The following is a 19,742-nucleotide window of genomic DNA, read 5'->3' as shown; positions in this document are numbered from 1 at the left end:
AGAAAAAATAAGTATGGTAAGGATGCAAGAGTCTCGACGGGGGAGAAAACAGAAATGCTTAATCTTAAATATCTTTTTGGTGTTTTGAGGAAAACCATTTTGTTTGTGCTAGTTCATGTGCTAAGCCCAAAAGAAACGTTATGATTCCCAAACAGCTACATTTCAATTTTTTGGTGCAAAAAAAGGAAAACTTGTCAAGGATATTTTTGAGTTTCAGTTAAAATTTTAATTGGGAGATGGTTGTTTGGAATAAAAATTCTCTTCAAAGATAATTTGCCTATAAATTAAAAATCAAAGGTGGGATAAGTTGATTTGTACGAAAAAACCCCCTTTCAAAATCCACATACATGTAAGCTTGAATGACAGTTGATCCTTTTTCTCGGAGACCCGAGACCCGAAAACACCGGATCCGTACCCGTCTCGCCATAACATAAATAAACCGCCCCATTCTAACAATCCAGGATCCAAACCCGTTTCTTATTTCCCCTCCCTCCCCCCCACAAAAAACACCCTTACTCCCCTCTCTCCCCTCTTCGGCCATGGCGGCGCCTCCGCCGCTCGTTCCCTCGCCGGGGTCGAGGTCCCCGTCGTCGGATGCGATAAGATCAAGTGGATCGAGCTCGCCGTCCCCTTCCTCCTCTGCCTCCTCTTCTCAGTCGGAGCCCGTCGCCCCCACCATCTCTCGCGACGTCGCCTCCTGCCACGTCATCCCCGGAGACCCTCCGGCGTACCTCTTCTGGTAACTCCGTCCATCCCCTTTACTGTTTTTAGCAGTTTGTACTTAAGCCAGTCACCCGATTAGGAAAGAAATGGACGATTAGACATTATAAGGAAATTTATCGATTCTCCCAGTTCTTACTGCTAAGGTTTATTTCTAAGCTCACTACGAAGAGAACGAGAACAGAAGATGTAAAGATCTGATGTCAGTTTCAAGAACAAATAAGTTTGAAATGTACAGTTTAGTAAAATTTCGCTGTGGTAACCTGAAGAGGCCTCAACTTGCTCTAATTGGTTAGCTTGTATAATTTGCAGTTCTTGGGGGCACCTGTATTTATTGACCTTCGGGGGTACCTCTATCACTGAGAAGTGTTTGGCTCCTTGTAGTACTTGGGGATACCTGTAGTCCATTGTCCTTTAATGTTTGTTAGTATTGCATGTAATTTGAAATGTATAATCGAAAACATGTATACCTAAGACTATCGTACGTTAAAAACCATACAATAGAATTAGGGGCTCTCTTTTTAATTATTCACTAGTGCTAAAATAAAGTTGAAAATAACAATAACACATATGTCATGCTCGCCACCCAATAACATAAAATTTGTGTTTTATTATTTATTTAAATTGCTACCATATAAAGAAATTTTCACAATGATTCTAATAAATATAATAATCTCAATTTTCAACTATAACGTCACAACTATAAATTATAAAAATATCATCACAAATTTCTTAAAAAAGGTCATATATGCTTAACAACCAATCCAAAAGCATAAATACTTGAAGTTTTAAAAGAAAATAACATAAGAAATGTGACTCTTTAAGTTTTTAATAAATCATATAGAGAATAGTGTTAGAGAATAGAACACTATTATGAGTCTGTCACACTACTTCCACATTTTTACTATTCTCAAAATACTAAATAATCGTCTGTTAGGATGGTTTTTGCATCCTCTAGATCAATGCATTCCTCAATGGTTTTGCAATGGAGATTCCTTTTCCTTTATGCATGGAGGATTTTGAAAAGAACTTCAATTAAAATATCAAAGACGTGATCAATATAACATCCAAAGCTTTCGAGAAGCTAACGAAACTCTCAACTTTTTGTTTCTTTGCTAGTGGAGCAACTTCCTTTTCTTCCTTATCTTCTTCTGCAATAGCTAGATCATTAATGGTAACAATAGCAAGATACTCCCTATTTTCGTCATCACCATCATTCAAAAGGCAATACTTTCCTCTACTATTCACTCATCATCAGGAGATATCTCCAACAATTTGGATCCATCTTTTGCGCCATTCCTTCTCATATCTCTCTTATTTTGATGTTGTACATATTATAGACAAGAGAGCTAACATATTCCTACTCCAGATGATATCTTCCCTTCCAATAGACATTTAGGAAATGATAACTTGTAAGTTTTTGAGGCTAAAAATATGAAGCCACCTTTTAAACTTGAAATTCTCATTATGTATGCTCTAATTGCGCTCGCATATGGATGCTCGAGTAGTGAGAGGAAGACAAGAACTGCAAATCATTGTAGTGTGAGAGTGTCCTCACCAAATCTTTCCCCCTAAGAAGCTATATATTTAGGCATCAAAATCAACATAACAAAAATGTCGTTGTATAATTAAATATCATATAAAAAATGAATAATTGTAGAAATTAATACTTGGATTGTGATTAAATAGTTCTCCAAGCTAGCTTGCTCCAAATCATTTATTCTTTCCTTATAAAACTTCAACTCTACATCAGCTTATGCTCTCTCGCAGATAATCGGATCACGCGAATGATGCACTTCTAAAAGCCTTTCCTCACTTTTGGTATTCCGAATGCTTGCTAAAATCATTCTGTAGAAGTGTCTAGGGTTAATGTAATGACTAATAAGCATCAATATTGACAAGGATAGGTTAATGCAGCACCCCAATTGTCTTTTATAACTAAAATTTTAGTAAGGCACGTACGTCCTATTTATTCCACTATAGGCCTCTACAATCTTCTCCTTTGCACTATCCATCATCCATGTAACATTAAAAGAATATGGACATAAGGAAATCACTATATCAGGCACCTTGTGCCGTACATCATATAGATTTGATGTTAGAAGACATCAAGAAGATCATGATAAATTAGGAGGATGAAGTACATGTGTTAAAAGGAGCTATTAAGGCATGCTATGACTTGTTTTGCCACTTCCTTCTTGACACTTCAAATGTCATATTTATTAAAGTAACCTTTGAGGAGCACATTATTTTGACGAGTTCCTTAGAAGAAATTAGACGGTGAATCGAGATAGAGTTAAGGGTAAGGAGACGATTCTTTATTCTAGAGTATTTAGTGGTAAGTGGTGTTTTGTTTCACCATTAAACTTATGCTGGTTTATGTCCTTATGAAGTGGATTCAATTATGAGGTCCTCTGTGCCATTTTTGTATAAGGTGATGAGGAGTGCAAAGGAAAGGAGAAGATAGTAGAGGCTGAATATTGCAAAAGGGAAGGTTGCATAGGCCAACGATAAGATAAAGAGGAAGTGCACTCATTTACGGATTTATGGCTTACAAGATATGATAAGAGATGATTGAGGATGTTGCATTACCCTATTAATGTGCTGCTTATTATCTCAACCTAAATCCTAGATGCTTTTATGAGAAGAATTTTGGCAAGCATACAAATGTAAGAAAAGGACTTCTTGAGTCCATAGCTTACAAGATATTAATCATCAACGAGAGAGCACTAGCTAATCTAGAGCTAGTTCAAAGGATAAGAGAGTTTGGATTTGAGATGATGAATCTAGATAGAGTTAAGGGAAAGGAGGCAATTCTTTATTCTAGAGTATTTTGGTGATAAGTGACGTTCCGTTTTTCACCATTAAACTTACACTGGTTTATGTCCTTATGAAGTGCATTCAGTTATTAAGCTCTCTGTGCTATTTTTGTATAAGGTGATGGGGAGTGCAAATGAGAAGATTGCAGAGGCTGAATATTGCAAAAGGGAGGGTTGCATAGGCCAACAGTGGGATAAAGAGGAAGTGCACACATTTATGGAATTATGACTTATAAGATATAATAAGAGATGATTGAGGATGTTGCGTTACCCTATCAATATGCTACTTATTACCTCAACCTAAATCCTAGATACTTTTACTAGAAGAATTTTGGCAAGCATACAAATGTAAGAAAAGGACTTCATGAGTCCATGGCTCACATGATATCGATCGTCAACGAGAGAGCACAAGCTAATCTAGAGCTAGTTCAAAGGATATGAGAGTTTGGATTTGAGCTAGTTCAAAGGATTATTGCTTCTCATTGAGCAAATTTAATTTGGTAGTTATGTTTTGTTATGTTAAAATTTTGATGTGTAATGATAGTTTCTCTGTGGGAGAGAGTTTGTAAGGACACTTACATTATAACTATATGCAAATCATATTTTCTCTCCCCACTACTGTCACCAGTATGACCGTAACTGTAGCATTTTTTAGCTGATAAGGGAAATTTCAAGTCTTAAAAATAGTTTAGTATCTTTTATCCTTACAAATTTACTAGTTCTTTACCATTTCTTGAAGATCTCTTGAGAGAGGAGATGCTGTCTGGAGTGGGAATGCCTTAACTCTGTTGTCTATGCCATATACAATATCAAATTAAGAATGAAATATACTAAGGCAAGCACAAAAAGTCGATCCAATCTTGTTGGAGGATGTACGTCTTAATGATGAATGAATATTAGAGGAGGAAGATCCTATATTCCCAACATTCCGAGCTGACTAAATAGCCATGAATATATTGAGTGTCTTGATGTTGTTGGCATTTATATGAAAGATAAGAAAGATGCTCTATCAGAAAAAAGTGTTGATAGTTATCATAAGACTTTGGATGTTATATTTATTTAATTGAATATTTGAAATTTAATTAAAGTTTTTTTCGTAACATCCTTAGTACAAAAAGGAGAAGGAGCCCATTGAAGGCATACACATTGGGCATTTTACCGATTTGGAAGATGCAAATAGCATTGTAGAAGAGGATGATTATTTGCTTTAGGATAGTGAAATTGTGCACGGAGTGCGATGGATTTGAATGAGTCATCTTGTTTTGAATGATTTATTAAAAACTTGAGAGTTACAGTTGAGATATTGTGAGCTATATTTGACAATTATGATTTTATATTTGAAAATTGTTATCATTATATTTGAAAATTGTTATCATTTATTAAATATTTAAGTAAATAATAAAACATGTAATCTATGTTATGCTTTACGTTTTGTGTTTACGTTATTGAGAGGTGAGCATTATGCTGTTCATTATTGTTATTTTCAACATTGATAGAGACATGCACCGTGCATACATGCACAATGCACACACAAAAAGGGAGAGAAAGAGGGAGTTAGCTCCTTCGATAAGGATTTTAAATCATATCCATCTTATTTAAGTTCATTCAAATTGCAGACACTTTTTTTTTTACTTTTTGCATATGCATACCTAACTACCTATGTATGCATATGCTAGAACTTTGTATAATTGCGGCGGCTAATGTTATTCTTTACCTAACATGAAGTTTCAAATTTACATGATCTTCCTTGAGCCTTCTTAAGTCTTACGATACGTCTGGATGATGTTTGAACTTCTACCATTTATGTTCTCTTATCCCTTATTTGTGCTATCGACCCAATTATTTATTTTATTCAATTCTTTTTGTGTGCGATTTTCTCAACCTTCGCTTTTCATTTTTTTCCTTTTATATCATGCACACTATCAAACATCCAGTTTACAACTCTTTGACTGCTATTAATTGACAATAAAATATATCACAACAAAAAATGAAACCTTCTTGTTTTTGAACTCAGCTTTTTTATTCAATCAATCTTAGGAAAAGGTTTATGCTGCCATTTATTTGTTTCTCTTGATTGCTTAAAATCGATATGCTTATTATGTACCTCAAACGACCTTACTTTTGTTATCTGTTTTAAATCAGACAAAGGTTGTTGCCCAGATGATGATATTATATTAAAATGGTTGGTCTTACAAGCACCATTTGATCATGTTACCATCAGAGATCAGTTTGTTCAATATTTCTAATAAGCTATTTTCTGGTTGATATTTTTTATTTTTTATTTTCTTATTACATTCTTATATTTATTGCTGGCATCAATTTATCCAGGAGAATTCACAAAAACCTCCGGAATGTTCTTGAGATTTTTGAAGTCTTTGCTTGTAGAGAAATGCCTGAGAAAGGGCTACATATTGTGTTCCAGGATGAACTTAGTCCATTTGCATTTTTATGCTTAAATGAGGTGAGTTTTGTATCTTTTCCTGATTTTCAAATTCAGCCTTACTCTCCTAGTATCCTTAAAAGATTTTTTTCTAAAATTTTGCCGTTAAGCGTGTAAATTTTTATATGTTTATGCAGTTTCAGAGCCAAGCAGGGGAGACATATTGCCTATATGCATTAACTGTCTCAGGAGTTGCTTATCTTCTTCATTTGCAAAGACCATTTCTTTATATTTCTGGTTCAAACTTCCCTACAAATGATGTTATAGAAGTTACCGTGCAAACTCCCGCTCAAATTGCAAAGATAACATCTGCAGCAGCAACATCAGGGTGTCTACTAACTGGGCGTATGGATGGCTCAATTAGTTGTTACCAACTGGGAAAACTTGATCCAAAAGCTCCAGGTTTTATTAAGGCTTTGTTGTTCGTATGATTTTTTGCTTGGACTTCATAGAGCCCCCTGCGGGGCCCAATTCGTCTTTTTACGGGGAAAGGCTACTGCTGACAACTTATGCCTAACTTTTGCTTATTTGATGTCACTTTTTTGTCTGATATTATTTTTTAGATCATCATAGGAGATATAATTTTCTTCTTTGGATGCACAGGTTTCATGAGTGAGATACGGGATGATTTAGGGATAAGTCGCCTGTGGAACCTCATGTCAAGGTATTTTCTCTTTATAATACATGTAACAAATGGATGGTCATTTTATTTGCTATTTAATGATTGCATTTGAAATGGGGCGTGGTTTCAACTATCTTGATTATGAAATATTTAATTTTTTATTCTTTCTGGTACTTGTCTAGGGAGTCAGCACTGAGGAAAATTGGTATTGCGAACTTTGTGATATTCTCCATGATCATCAGTATTTTGGCTTTTATGTTAGACAAATTTAATAAATCTCTGATTATTGGATGATGTTAAGTCATTGTTGAAATCACATCTGTCATAAGCAGGTCATGCATGTTTAAGAACTGTTTTAATTCACAAAATCCACATCTACGTGCTTACAGCAAAACATTTCTAAAGCAGCAGATATATCTAGTTAATTTATATAATTGCTGAATCAAGTGAATAGGTTATTGTAAGGTACTTACATACTAAAATATGTATTATGATTAATGGGAAGGGGTTGATTTATATTTTCTTCCAACTCCTAAAGTAAGTGTTATGAGTGGACTTTAACATTAAGAAATGTGGAAGTCACATTTTCTATTTTGTTCTTTGGTTGAAATCCTTGATTTTAGATTCGTATGTGGGTGGAATGTAAGTGGAATATGAGAGGTTATCACATATGCAATATGCATTAAGGCTATAGCCTATATGATAAATTTCTATAGTTGGATTTAGCTCATTATGATAATATTTGTTTTCATTTTTTATAGAAACACAATGAACTCTAAGTCCATTTTTAATGGAATTGGAACTTTGCAATTTCATTCTAATCGAAGAATGGATTTGAATGAATTTAAAATTCTTGTAAGTAGTATATCTTTAAGCTACAATTATGTGACACATACTTTAAGTTACGCCCTATGTTACCCGGACTCGGGTACGAGTATCCGTACGAGTGCGGATCCGAGTGTTTGATATGAGATTTCTGAAAATTTTGGATACGGTGACACCGTCCTAAATTTCAACACGGGTACGAGGATATGACAATAAAAAAATATTAAAATTCCTTAAAAAAATTTCTCCAAAACAATTGCATCAAGTGCATTAAAATTAGAAAGTTAATCAACAATTAAAGTTTCAATGGAAAACCAAAATATCAAAGGTCCAATGGAAATCAAGTGCATAAAAAGTAAAAAAACACTTCCACAACATCAAATCGTCTCAAGCATCAGCCAACAACTTAACCTCATAAGTCAAAAGAAATGGCTTCGATCTCATGTTCATTTATGGAAAGCTCAACAACTTCCAATATGCTATCACCATCCATGTGTCTCCCCCTAAACAAAAAAGGCAAACAACAATAGTTTCAAGGTTAAAATTAATAATACACTAATTATAACTTATAAAAAGCAAATAACAAAATCTTACCAATATCCCAATGTTTGGATGGACCATCAGTGTACTCTTTTTGCTTCCGAGAAAGCAATCTTAAGTTGTGAATATAAACAAGATCTTCCAACCTTTTAAATGCCAGCCTATTTCTTTTCACAGTTTGAATAGATCCAAATGTGCTCCAGTTCCTCTCACGACAAGAAGAAGTAGATTGTGAAAGAAGTTTAAAAGCTAGGCTTTGCAACAATGGAGTTTTGGATCCATAGTTAGCCCACCATGACACAAAGGGTCTTCATATGCCTTGGCTGCCATGACGTGAGGCTCGCTGAAGTTCCCTAAACTGCCAGAGAATGTACTATATTCTAAAAAGACTCTTCGAGCATCATCTGAATTGGGGAAAAGCCTTTGTAGACACTTGTTTCTGTTTGTTGTTGAGACCTCTTCATCTTCATTTGGAGCAACTCTTCGAATGTTGTTTCCCCCTCCTTGAAGCCATTCTTCAGTGTAGTACCTAGGAACTAATGAATGTGCTATACAATGTAGTGGTGTGTTGCTCTTGTTCCATATTGATTCGATGACAAGTTGAATTTCATCAAAAATATTTGACTGACCTGACACTAAGTCGACACCTTCATGCTCAAAAATAATTTTCTTGACTTCTTCTATCATAGTATCCCACGTATCATACACTAAGTGCAACACCGAAGAGTCCATGTCAGCGGCCCTCAAAAAATTCATCATTGGCTCTGTAAACTTGAGTAGATGATCGACTTGATCTCACCATGCATCACTAATCAACAAATCTTTCACCTCTCTAGCTTTAAGTTCAATGGGATTCCTCTTATTTACCTTAAAATTCTTCCAATCGGGGTCCATCAAAGTTTTTTCAAGCACATCTTTCAACCTTTGTATCCTTGTGGCCATCACAAATTTTGAACCAAATCTAGTTTCAGTTACTTTTAAGAGTTTCACATCTGCATAACGCTCAAAAATAGTAGTTGACAGACCATGATTTAGGATGAAATAGTTGATTTCATTCACTTGATGCACCAACTGTGATATCACTGATATTCCTTATAGTTAGAAGCTCTCTCATTAGGTTCACATATGGATTTGAGAACAAATTCAAACAATGAACAACACAAGGTGTCCAAAAAATGTTAGGATTTTTTTTTCAATTATTGCTCCAGTAGCTTTATAATTAGATGTATTATCAGTTATGACCTGCACAAATTTACTTTCACCAATGTCTTCTATTACTTCAGTAAACACACCTGCCAAATATTCAGCATCTTTACTAGGCATCTCAGTAGCATCAATTGCTTTTTGGAACATCAGACCGGCAACGGAAGCTATCATGATGTTCACCAAAGGCTTTGATTGATGATCTTGCCAGCCATCTGAACATATTGATGCACCTTTTTTGATCCAATTATCTCTGATCGGTTGTAGTAACTTGTCAACGTGTGCTCTTATTTGGACTAGTAAAGTTGTTCAAAGTCTTTCAAAAGTGGGACGAACATACCCATGAAGATTTCCATTGGCTAACCTTTCCATTGGCTAACCTTTGAGAATATTTTCTAAAGTATGGATTTTTTGCAAAATTATAGGATAACATACCTGTATAGAAAATCATGGCACATTCTTTGTTAGCTTCTCTTTCTAACACATTGAAGGACATCTCCAGTGGCCCTTTTTTTTTCTTTGGTTGAACTAAATTAGAACCTTCAGGAAGAGAAATATAATCCTGCTTTTGTTTTGCACTCAGAGACAAACTCATTTTCTTCTGTTCAGCTTCATCATTTTCTTTCTTAATCTCACGATATATGTCCTCTGTTATTCCCTTGCAAGCTTGAACACCTTGGTTGGGAATTTTCAACAAATGCCCTTTAACCTTGGAATAGGAAGAAGTTATTGTTTTATTGCAATATTGCATCTCCACACCCTATTAGCACCTCCACTCAAGATTATCGAGGCGCGCGCCCCGGGCGCGGGGCGCTTCGGCCTGGGGGAAATGCGCCCCGCACGCGAGGCGGGGCGCTGCACGTAGCGAGGCGCGCGCCTCACACCTGCGTTATGTAACATACTCTTTCTTCTATTTTTTTAAAATAATTTACATATGTAGCGCATCTGTGTTATGTAACATACTATTTCTTCTATTTTTTTAAAATAATTTACATAATTACATATTTATATCATGTAATATACTCTTTCTTACTAGTTGCTAATCTATATTCATCTTTTCATGCTTAACCTATAAAAAAGGAAACAATAATTAGTAATTTAGTATACTTATTTGCTAATTGTAACTTCCTTCTCTAATTAGCATGCTAAATAGCAAATTATCAACATGTAAATATGTAATTGTTACATTCATTCTTTATCTTTTCATGCTAAGTAGTAAATATCAATTAAGAATACTAATTAGAAAATTATGAACAATCATGTTTGTTAATTATATTTCTTAGTCTTTTTATGTGATAATTTATAAACATATGCTCATAATTGTTAATCACTTAATTTGATGATTTAAATACATGTTTCTTGTATCTTTTTTGTTACTTTAAAAATTCAATTAGCATAATTTGATGATTTAAGTTGATATTCTCATAATTTTGGATATAGGTAACTAATATGTTGCTTATATGTTTCTGTCTTATGATGTTGGTAAATATTAGTTTGAGTTGTGCGCCTCAATTAGTGAGGCGCGCGCCTCATTGTGTGCCTTGCGCATGGTGCACGTAAGGGACCTTTGTGCTCCGCATTGCGTCTTGCGCCTCGATAACAGTGCCTCCACTAGTGGGTGTGGATAGAACCTCAACATGACTCTACAATGTTGCATCATCAAATCCTTTGTTCTTAGTTGGGTGCGGCATTGAGCCTAGAATCAATTACGAAAAAAGTATATAAACATAATTTCAGAGAGCATGATTCAAGGAATAAATTCTGAAAATTAAAGTAAATAAACTTCCACAGAGCTTTACAGTAAAAAAATATCTTTACAGTCACATACAAAAGAAAATAAGAAAGCATGATTCAAGGAATAATTTCTGAAATTAAAGTAAATAAACCTCTACAAAGCTTTACAGGAAAAAAAATCTTTACAATCACATACAAAAGAAAATAAGAGAGCATGATTCAAGATTAATGTCTGAAAATTAAAGTATTTGTTGGATACCTGATCAGAATTGCAGATTTGGTAGCCTCCTCTCTATAAAATTCGTTTTTTGATTTTCAGTTGTTTATCTCTCAATTCTCTCAGAAGTTTTGCAATTTGAGATTTGCAGAACATTTTTGGTTTTGTTTTTCTGGTGAGGGTCGTATATTATAGAAGAAATTAAGGGAAATGGAAGAGTCAGAGAGGGGAAGAGCCTTCAATTTTGCCCGCTGCACTTCAGTTTTCTTGAAAGTTTAATGGTAATTTGTGATTCCCAAAAGGAGCATGCCATTCTTCTCTTTCTTTCCTTTTTTTCCTTCTTTAATTTTTTTGATAGTTTGTTCGCTAGAATGCTAGATGGCAGGTTTCAATGTTTCATTATGCATATATGGTGGCACGTGGTTAGTGACTTAGTGTGATGAAGTTCTTTTTTTTTCCTTTTTTCCCTTTTTCACATAATTCTAGCATTATCTATTTATCTTTTATTTTTGTCAAAAATTAACATATATTATTTAGTAAGTGATATTTATGTTATCTTATCTTATCTAAAAAACACTTATAATATTTATCTTTTTTTTAAATCGTGGATAATACTTATTTTTTTACGGGTTAAGATGATTTAAACCATTGATGGTCGATAGTCATTCTAATCGCATGTAGATCATATTGTTCAAAATTATCGATCATCAATAGTAATTCTAATTGCATATGATTGTTATCTAACTCAACATATTGATCACAATGTTTAAAGTCATCATAGTTAGTTAATATGAACATACATGAAGTTTATTGACCAGTTGTTCTACTGCTACATAATACATCGATCATAAGTTTTTGTCCTTATTATTATAATCAAACTCAACATATAGATCTTAATCTCTTAAATCACTGATAGTTATCCTAATTGCATTTATCACATTGATTAATAAGTTAATAATATGAACAATATATAAAGTTTATTGGTCAGTTGTTCTACTTAATGCATAGATTACAAGTTTTTGGTTGTATTATTATGATCTAATTTAACATATAGGCATATATATTTAAATCGTGGATCATGGACCGTCATTCTAATCGCATTTACTAAAACTACCACATTGATTATTTAGATGAAGTTTATTGATAAATTCTTATATGTAAAAATTAGTCAATGCCATTTACATAAACTCGTTTCTATTACTCAGATGACATTTATTATTTGGATTTAAATGTTTTAAATCATATAGTATTGTTTGACACTATAATTTGATCCATTGTTATGATCTTTTTCACTTTCTTAATTAATTGATATCTAATCTATTTTCACGTTCTCAATAATTTGACCATAAGTTCGCTTATATTATTCAAATAGCATTTAGTAGACTAGTAAAGTGGTCATATAACTTAAATGAGTGAAGTTGATTATGAAGTTTATGTTTATTAATAATATAACGTCTAATGACATATTCTCATCCTCCGGTGTACAATTTTCTTAATTTCATATAGATTCTCATTTTCTTTAAATTTTCTTAAATGTGTGGTTAACAACTTCTCAAAATGAGCAATTTTTTTTATAGGAAAAATGAGCTATTTTTAAGGGACCGCATTCAAAGTCTAGAAAACAAAAAATAAATTTTAAAAGGTGATAATGAACAAATGAAATACTCCGTGGTTAAAAACTTATAATTAACTCTTAGAAATATATGATATTTTTTTAGTGATTTTAGTAAAATTCTTATTCTGTAAATAAAACTCACTCAATTTTTAACAAAAAGAAATAATTCATAGTATAAAATTTTCTAATTGTAAGTTTTAATTTTTGGATGGGTTTCACAAGTAAAATTACCGTTCGAACTATATGAAGTGATGGTACAACTAATTTATTTTTAGGTGTATGTATTATGTATATAAAATGTTATTGGGTAATCAAGTAAAATAAGAATATTAATATAAAAAATAATAGTTTAATTTATTTAATGAAGTACAACTAATTAAATTTCATTCCTCTATCCCGTATACTGTACACTTTTAATTGCTTCAAATATTTATTGTAAAACCAAGAATTTCCAAAATTATACGTTTGTAACAACTTAAGCCTAAATTAAAAAAAAAGTTTAATCAACAATTCAACATGTGAAAGGTTTTGTAACTTTTCAATTTCCATCTTTAACTCTTCATTACCCGCAAGCAAAAGTGAAATAATATTTCGTGTTAAAAAACTGTTATGAAAGCATTTCCTATTTTCCTCTAAAAAAACTGTTATGAAGGCATTAATTAATTGCTCCAGTTGTGTTTTGGTTGCCAATAAATAAATAAATAAATAAATAAAATAAATAAAAATTTCAGTTGTTGAGCACAGTGCACACCCACGTGATTATTACTTAACATTTTATCACATTCACAGAATCACGGATTCACCCCTCCCCTTCCCACCTCATATTAGGGGAAAAAAGGAAAAAGAAAAGGGGAAAGCAACCTAATACACGATTTAATGAGTTATTCCATTTCCTCACTGACTCTCTCTCCTCTAACGTCGCTGGTAAATTTTTCAGTAAGATTATCAACGGTGACAGCGAAATTAAGCCATTGCACTCGTCTCGACCTCACATGCAAAAGCTCCATCATCACTACAAACAATTTCGAAGGTTCACCTTCAATTTCCAGATCTAGGGTTTACTATTCAAACCCTAGATCTCAAAATATATTTAATGTCTGTTCGTCTGTGCAATTGATCTGCCAATTCGATGTTTTTTGATGGTTTCGAGCAAATTTGGTATGTAATTTCATCTTTTCTTGGTATGTAATTTTATCTTTTCTTTCTCTATTTTTTTGGTTTTTCGAGTCACATACCTCGCCGTATCCGACTGCCGACCACCGTATCCGACTAGTATTTCGTACCCGGATCGGTGTCGGGTCGTATCAACGCCGGTACGACGGTCAAACCGCCGTGTCTGAGTATCGTAGGTTACACCTATAGATTTCTTAGTTTTGCGTTATTGCTTATACTACGATTTGACCAATTCTCTTTTTTCATTTGATGTTCATACAACAAGTTCAGTATGTGATTTACCTCTCATAAAGTCATTATTCCAAACTTTTTGGATATGCCAATCTTTTTAGACTGTATACATGATGGGAAAATATCTTAGTTAGCTTGGAAGAAGGAGCTAATGCACATCGTATATTAACAAGATAAGTAAGAAATGTCATATGGTAGCTTGAAATATTCCGTTCTACGGATACGTACCTTGATTTTTCTTTGTTATTTACTTATCATTATTTTTTTGGGGGTAGAGGGGAAGACACCTGTTTCTGTGAAATTCTAATTATTCCATGATCATGACTTCTCATCTTGTCAAATAACTGGTGATCTATAGCAGTGTTTTAAATATTGACCGATAAACCAATATTATCGACGATTTATCGGTTTTGCGGGCCTTCCACAATGATAGGTTCAATTCTAAATCGGTTATCATTTTTGGATGTTTATCGCCGATAATACGGCTATGAAGTGAGTTATTGACCGATATTGTCGACCCGAAAATCGGAATTATCGTCATTTGGTTTGAGTTTTGATTTCGGGCAATGGGCACATATTCAATGCACTTTAAACCTGACTCGACCAGACCCGAGTTTCTACCATTGGTTAGTGACCCTAAACATAATTATTTTCATTTTAGTATGCCTATATTTCATTAAGCATGATTAGATTGTATTTTAGAATATTATATTATGTATATCACCATCCGGTAATGTCATTATGATAAATACTACTTATTCCCTATATCCGGTATCCGATATGGATTTTGATTGTTCAATAAATCCCTGATAACTGATATTTAAAACCTTGATCTGTATAAGTTTTTTTTTTGTAAATCAGTTTTCTAAAAGTGTTCTTTGAATATTGTGATATCTTGTGATTTTTTTTTTGTAAATCAGTTTTCTAAAAGTGTTCTTTGAATATTGTGATATCTTGTGATTCAGAGGAAAGCCTGTAGGACCTGTGCAAGATATGGTGATATCTGAAATGTTTCAAACAAAATTGCTATTTGTTGTTCACTCTGATGGGAGCTTACGTATATGGGATCTTTGTAGTAATGCAAAAATTTTCAGCTACAACACTTTGGTGACTGGTAAAGTTTTTGATTCTTTTCATTCCTCTTTACGTTGTTTAATATTGCTCACTACGTCCTGGAATCAAGAGTATCTCTTTTGTTGCAGCCAAAACCTAATTTAATAAAGGAACATATATTATTTCTGATACCTACTGAATTCAAAGTTACAAGCTTGGTCTTTAGGAGAATACTACGAGCTTGAAAGTTTGAAAGACCTGGAAAAATGTGGAGTCCATTTAGCAAATGTTCACAGTAGTATAGCTTGTACCTTGTTGTAGTACATAACTTTAAGTATATCATAGTAGTAAAGACAGTTTCTATACAAATTAAATGCAGTGTTGTAATCTTGTTAACATTCAGTATAAACCTTGGTAACATGAACTATTTCAAATTTTTTATTTCTTTGAAGGTACAGATGAATATCTACATGCAAGGTTATTTATAACAGTACTTTCCAATCACTCATACAATCAAGCCTTACGTATATGGTCCAACAGTTGTAAATTTGTAATGTAGTGGCACAATGAATCTAGACTTGTGGCAGTATCATGCATTCAAGCCCCAGTATGCCCAAACATTGTAATGAATCTAAGCAATCCATTAACTTATTATTCTTTGTACTCCCTCACATCAGCAAAGCCAACTTTGAGAGAAACCGAAGAACATTTTACATGTCATTGGAACTTATGTTGTAAATAAACTCATGTCGCAAACCAATACATACATGAGGGAGGCTGGCGAGACTATACAAGAGGCGTAAGGCGCAATGCAGGGCGCAAAGGTCCCTTACGTGCACCATGCGCAAGGTGCACAACGAGGCGCACACCTCTCTGAATTGAGGCACATAACTCAAACTAATATTTTCCAACATAAACAACATGTTTATAAGTTATCTCATAAAAAAACTAAGAAATATAATTTCACCTGCTAAATCACGAAAGAGTCTTAATTAGCATGCATAACATAGAGAAGTTCATAAGTTTTCACAAATCACAATGCAAGATAATATCCAACCTGAGCAAAAGTCTACGAAACAAAATAAGCAAGTAGCAAAATAACAATGTCTAGTCATCCTCATGATCATCGTCATCCAACTGAAGTGGAATTTTCTCATCCTTAGTTTCCTCCTCTTCTTCATTAAAATGTTCTTCATCCTCCGAGTCCGGCTCGCTCCTAGACGACGAAGCAGTACCAGTTGAAGATCCTCGAACCCTAGCAGTAGACCTTAAAGTTGGTTCAAAATTTTCTTTTAACTCCCGTTGCTTCGCCTACAACACCCTAAGGTCATCCTCCTCATCCACCAAGTCATTTTTCGCATTGTCGCCCTCTCCAAATTGACCTAACAACCACTCGTTGTTTTCATCTATGTCAATAAACTTGATTGAATCAACAATATCCCTGCTGTCAAATCTTTCCTTCAAAGCTTGATTATATTTGCAATATACTAGATCCTGCAACCTATTGTGATCCAACCTATTCCTCTTTTTGGTGTATCTGCAACTCATATAAAATCAAATAATCAAATTAGTACTCGAAATCCTTAATTCTTTCAGCATATGTTTATTCAATTAAATGAAATTAAACATACTTGTTCAAAAGTACTCTAGTTCCTTTCACACCCAGAGGAGCTATAAGTGAGACTAAGGATCCTTATAGCAAGTTTTTGAGAACCGGAGTTGCTGCACCGTAAGAATCCCACCAATCAACTGTCAAGATACACAAAGTAATCAATACGAGTATATGATAATTTATTAATTTATTTAACTAAAAGGTATGTGTACATAACGAATTGATATATTTTACCTGCGGATTTCTTTTCTCGGATTCTAATAGCTATAGGCATGCCAAATAGATCTTGTGCTTTTTTGTATAAAGTCAACTCTTGAGAAATTTTATCTTGATCCTTTGGGGCACAAGCTTTTGAATGACCTCCCAGAGGCCTTTCATGATCTCCTTATCAGCTTGAATGTTGGGGTGAGCATAGAAAAATATTGGATTAAAGTAAATCCCTACAGCATGCAAAGGATGATGTAACTGAATATTCCATCTCTTATCAATCATCTCAAATACCTCTTAAGTATTTACTTGCATAATCACCAAAGGCTTTTGTAATAGCCTTTTTGGCTCTATCCATAGCCTCATAAATAAACCCCATGGCCGACTTCCTCTTGTTATCAACAAGCTTCAGAACACGAACAAGAGGACCCGTGAGCTTGAGAACATGAACAACATCATTCCAAAAGTTAGTCGTCTTAACTATCCTCTCCGCCGCTTTGCCCTTTGGATCTCTTGCCCACTTGCTTTCCACCCATTTTTCGGAGTAAAACATCTTCCTTAGATTATTTTTCTACATATGGATGCTTGATAAAGTCAAAAATGAAGTGGCAAACCGCGTTGCTGCCGGTCTAAGAAGCTCTCGAGCGTTGATTTGATCTCTCAACAACCTCAAAACCCAACCATGTGAATAAATAAAACCCTTCAACTCCATAGCACGACTCAAAAGTCATCTTCACGAATGATAGTTTTCCGATATCCTTAAGTATGAGATTGAGACAATGAGCAGCACACAGTGTCTAAATCATATAAGGATATTCATCCATCAAGTATGTACCTAGAACCAACAAACAAGCATTTCATTAGGATTCAATTATTCAATTTTAAAGAAATCAGAAAGCACATCAATCAATATCAAACAAATTAAATCAAATAAAAAAATTTCTTACTGGCTAATTTGAGACTAGCATGATTGTCCGTTACAATTTGCACAACATTCTCCGACCTTATCTTCTTAATCTCCTCATTTAAGATCTCAAACATCCTCGCACCATTTTTGATCTCATCGGAAGTGTCAATAGAGGAAAGAAATACCGTTCCGTGAGGAGAGTTCACAATAAAATTTATCAAAATCCTTTCCTTCCGGTCAGTCCAACCATCCGACATAAAGGAGCATCCTTTTTTGGCCCAAACCTCCTTATGAGGTTGCATGAGATCTTGAGTGTACTTCTTTTCCTTAAGCAATGACTCTTGTAATTGGTGAAATGTTGGAGGTGACAAGTTATGCCCAAAAGCCCCCACTGACTTCAACATAATTTTAAAGGACCTTAGTCGTGCGGCATTAAAAGGAATTCCTGCTTGATACCATCAACGGGCAATATCTTGATGCACTTTAGCAACTGCATCTTTGTTGATGCCTTCTTCAATGCTTTTTTGCCTTAATTTTCGCCTTCTATCATCTTTGGCTACCTCTTGTGCCGGGTCAAATGAGAGAAATGAATCCATAGGCCCCTTCCTCTTTGTTGAAGACCCCACACTTCTCCTTCCTCTTGTAGATAAGGAAGATGATGTAGAAGTTGAAGTCAATACACCCTTTCTCCTGTTCCTAGCTGCTTGTGCTTGTTCAACTTCAACCTCGTCAACTTCATCTATTTCAAGCATGTCATCATCTTCAAGATCCGACATGTAATTTTTCACAGCTTGTTGTCTTCTAACAATTGCTTGTCTTTTGTCATAATCCTTAAGCTTATCAATCACATTCGAAGGAACTTTATCGCAAAGGGAAACATTTTTACGTCGCCTCGTCGTTCCAATAAGATGCTCTTTTTGCCTTGATATGCCACCATTGGTGATCTTATTACAATAAATGCACTTGTGCTTGTTGGAATTCCCTTCCTCAACTAGAGAATACTAGAGAAGTGTACTTCCAAGTAGGATCTTGTCTTCTACCTCTATTTGCACTTGCCGATGTCGATGAAGACATACTCAAGTTTAGTAGTCACCTACACCGAAAATTATGAGAATATCAACTTAAATCATCAAATTATACTAACTAAAATTTTAAAGTAACAAATAAGATACAAGAAATATGTATTTTCATTTAAAACATGAAATATGTTTTTAAGTAATAATTAAGTGATTTACAATTAAATATTTACATGTTCATAATTTATTAGTTAGCATGCTAATTACTATTTTAAGCTCTTTTTTCTAATTATACTAATTACTAAGTTGTTGTTATTCACTAACTTTGTTTTTCTTTTTTACAGCTTATACTTGAGAGTTAAGTAGCAACAAGCAAGGATGAAAGATCAATCAAATTCTCAATAAATAATTATGTAATTAACAGTTAGTGATTAACAACTAAGTGACAATTTTGCATAAAAAAGTTGAAAAAAATTATCCACGCCATAAACAAATGTCAGTTATTGTAAGTTGTCAGTTATTGAGAATATTTGCCATAAACAGATGTCAATTATTGTAAGTTTTTAATCAAAAAAAAAATATCCACGCATCATCATCTTTGCAATAAAAAAAAGAGAGGACCACATATAGTCAGTGCAAAAATAGATAATGATTAAAAACAACACTATAAACCAAATATGTACTCAAAAAACAAATTATTTTCAAAAAGGAAAAAGAAGAAAACAAGAAAAGAGAAACTGAAAAAAAAAACTAACCTGAATATTGGTCGGTGGTGGTGGAATCGACGGCGACGGTCGGTGGAGTCGGC

General features: G+C 33.9%; 1 protein-coding gene across 1 annotated transcript in view; it reads left to right on the top strand.

The window, feature by feature from the left end:
- LOC109841624 (nuclear pore complex protein NUP160) overlaps window positions 1-19,742 on the top strand; it is an 80,034-nt gene that overhangs the window by 20,216 nt on the left and 40,076 nt on the right. Inside the window, 6 exon segments of the mRNA XM_020410577.1 lie at window positions 462-625; window positions 627-739; window positions 5,868-6,000; window positions 6,117-6,381; window positions 6,583-6,643; window positions 15,105-15,253. Coding sequence (XP_020266166.1) covers window positions 462-625; window positions 627-739; window positions 5,868-6,000; window positions 6,117-6,381; window positions 6,583-6,643; window positions 15,105-15,253 — 885 coding nt within the window.

The sequence above is a fragment of the Asparagus officinalis genome, chromosome 5 (genome assembly GCF_001876935.1).
Source record: "Asparagus officinalis chromosome 5, Aspof.V1, whole genome shotgun sequence".
Taxonomy (NCBI): Eukaryota; Viridiplantae; Streptophyta; class Magnoliopsida; order Asparagales; family Asparagaceae; genus Asparagus; species Asparagus officinalis.
The sequence above is the reverse complement of the archived record's forward strand: the minus strand, read 5'-3'. Positions and strand labels throughout refer to the sequence as shown.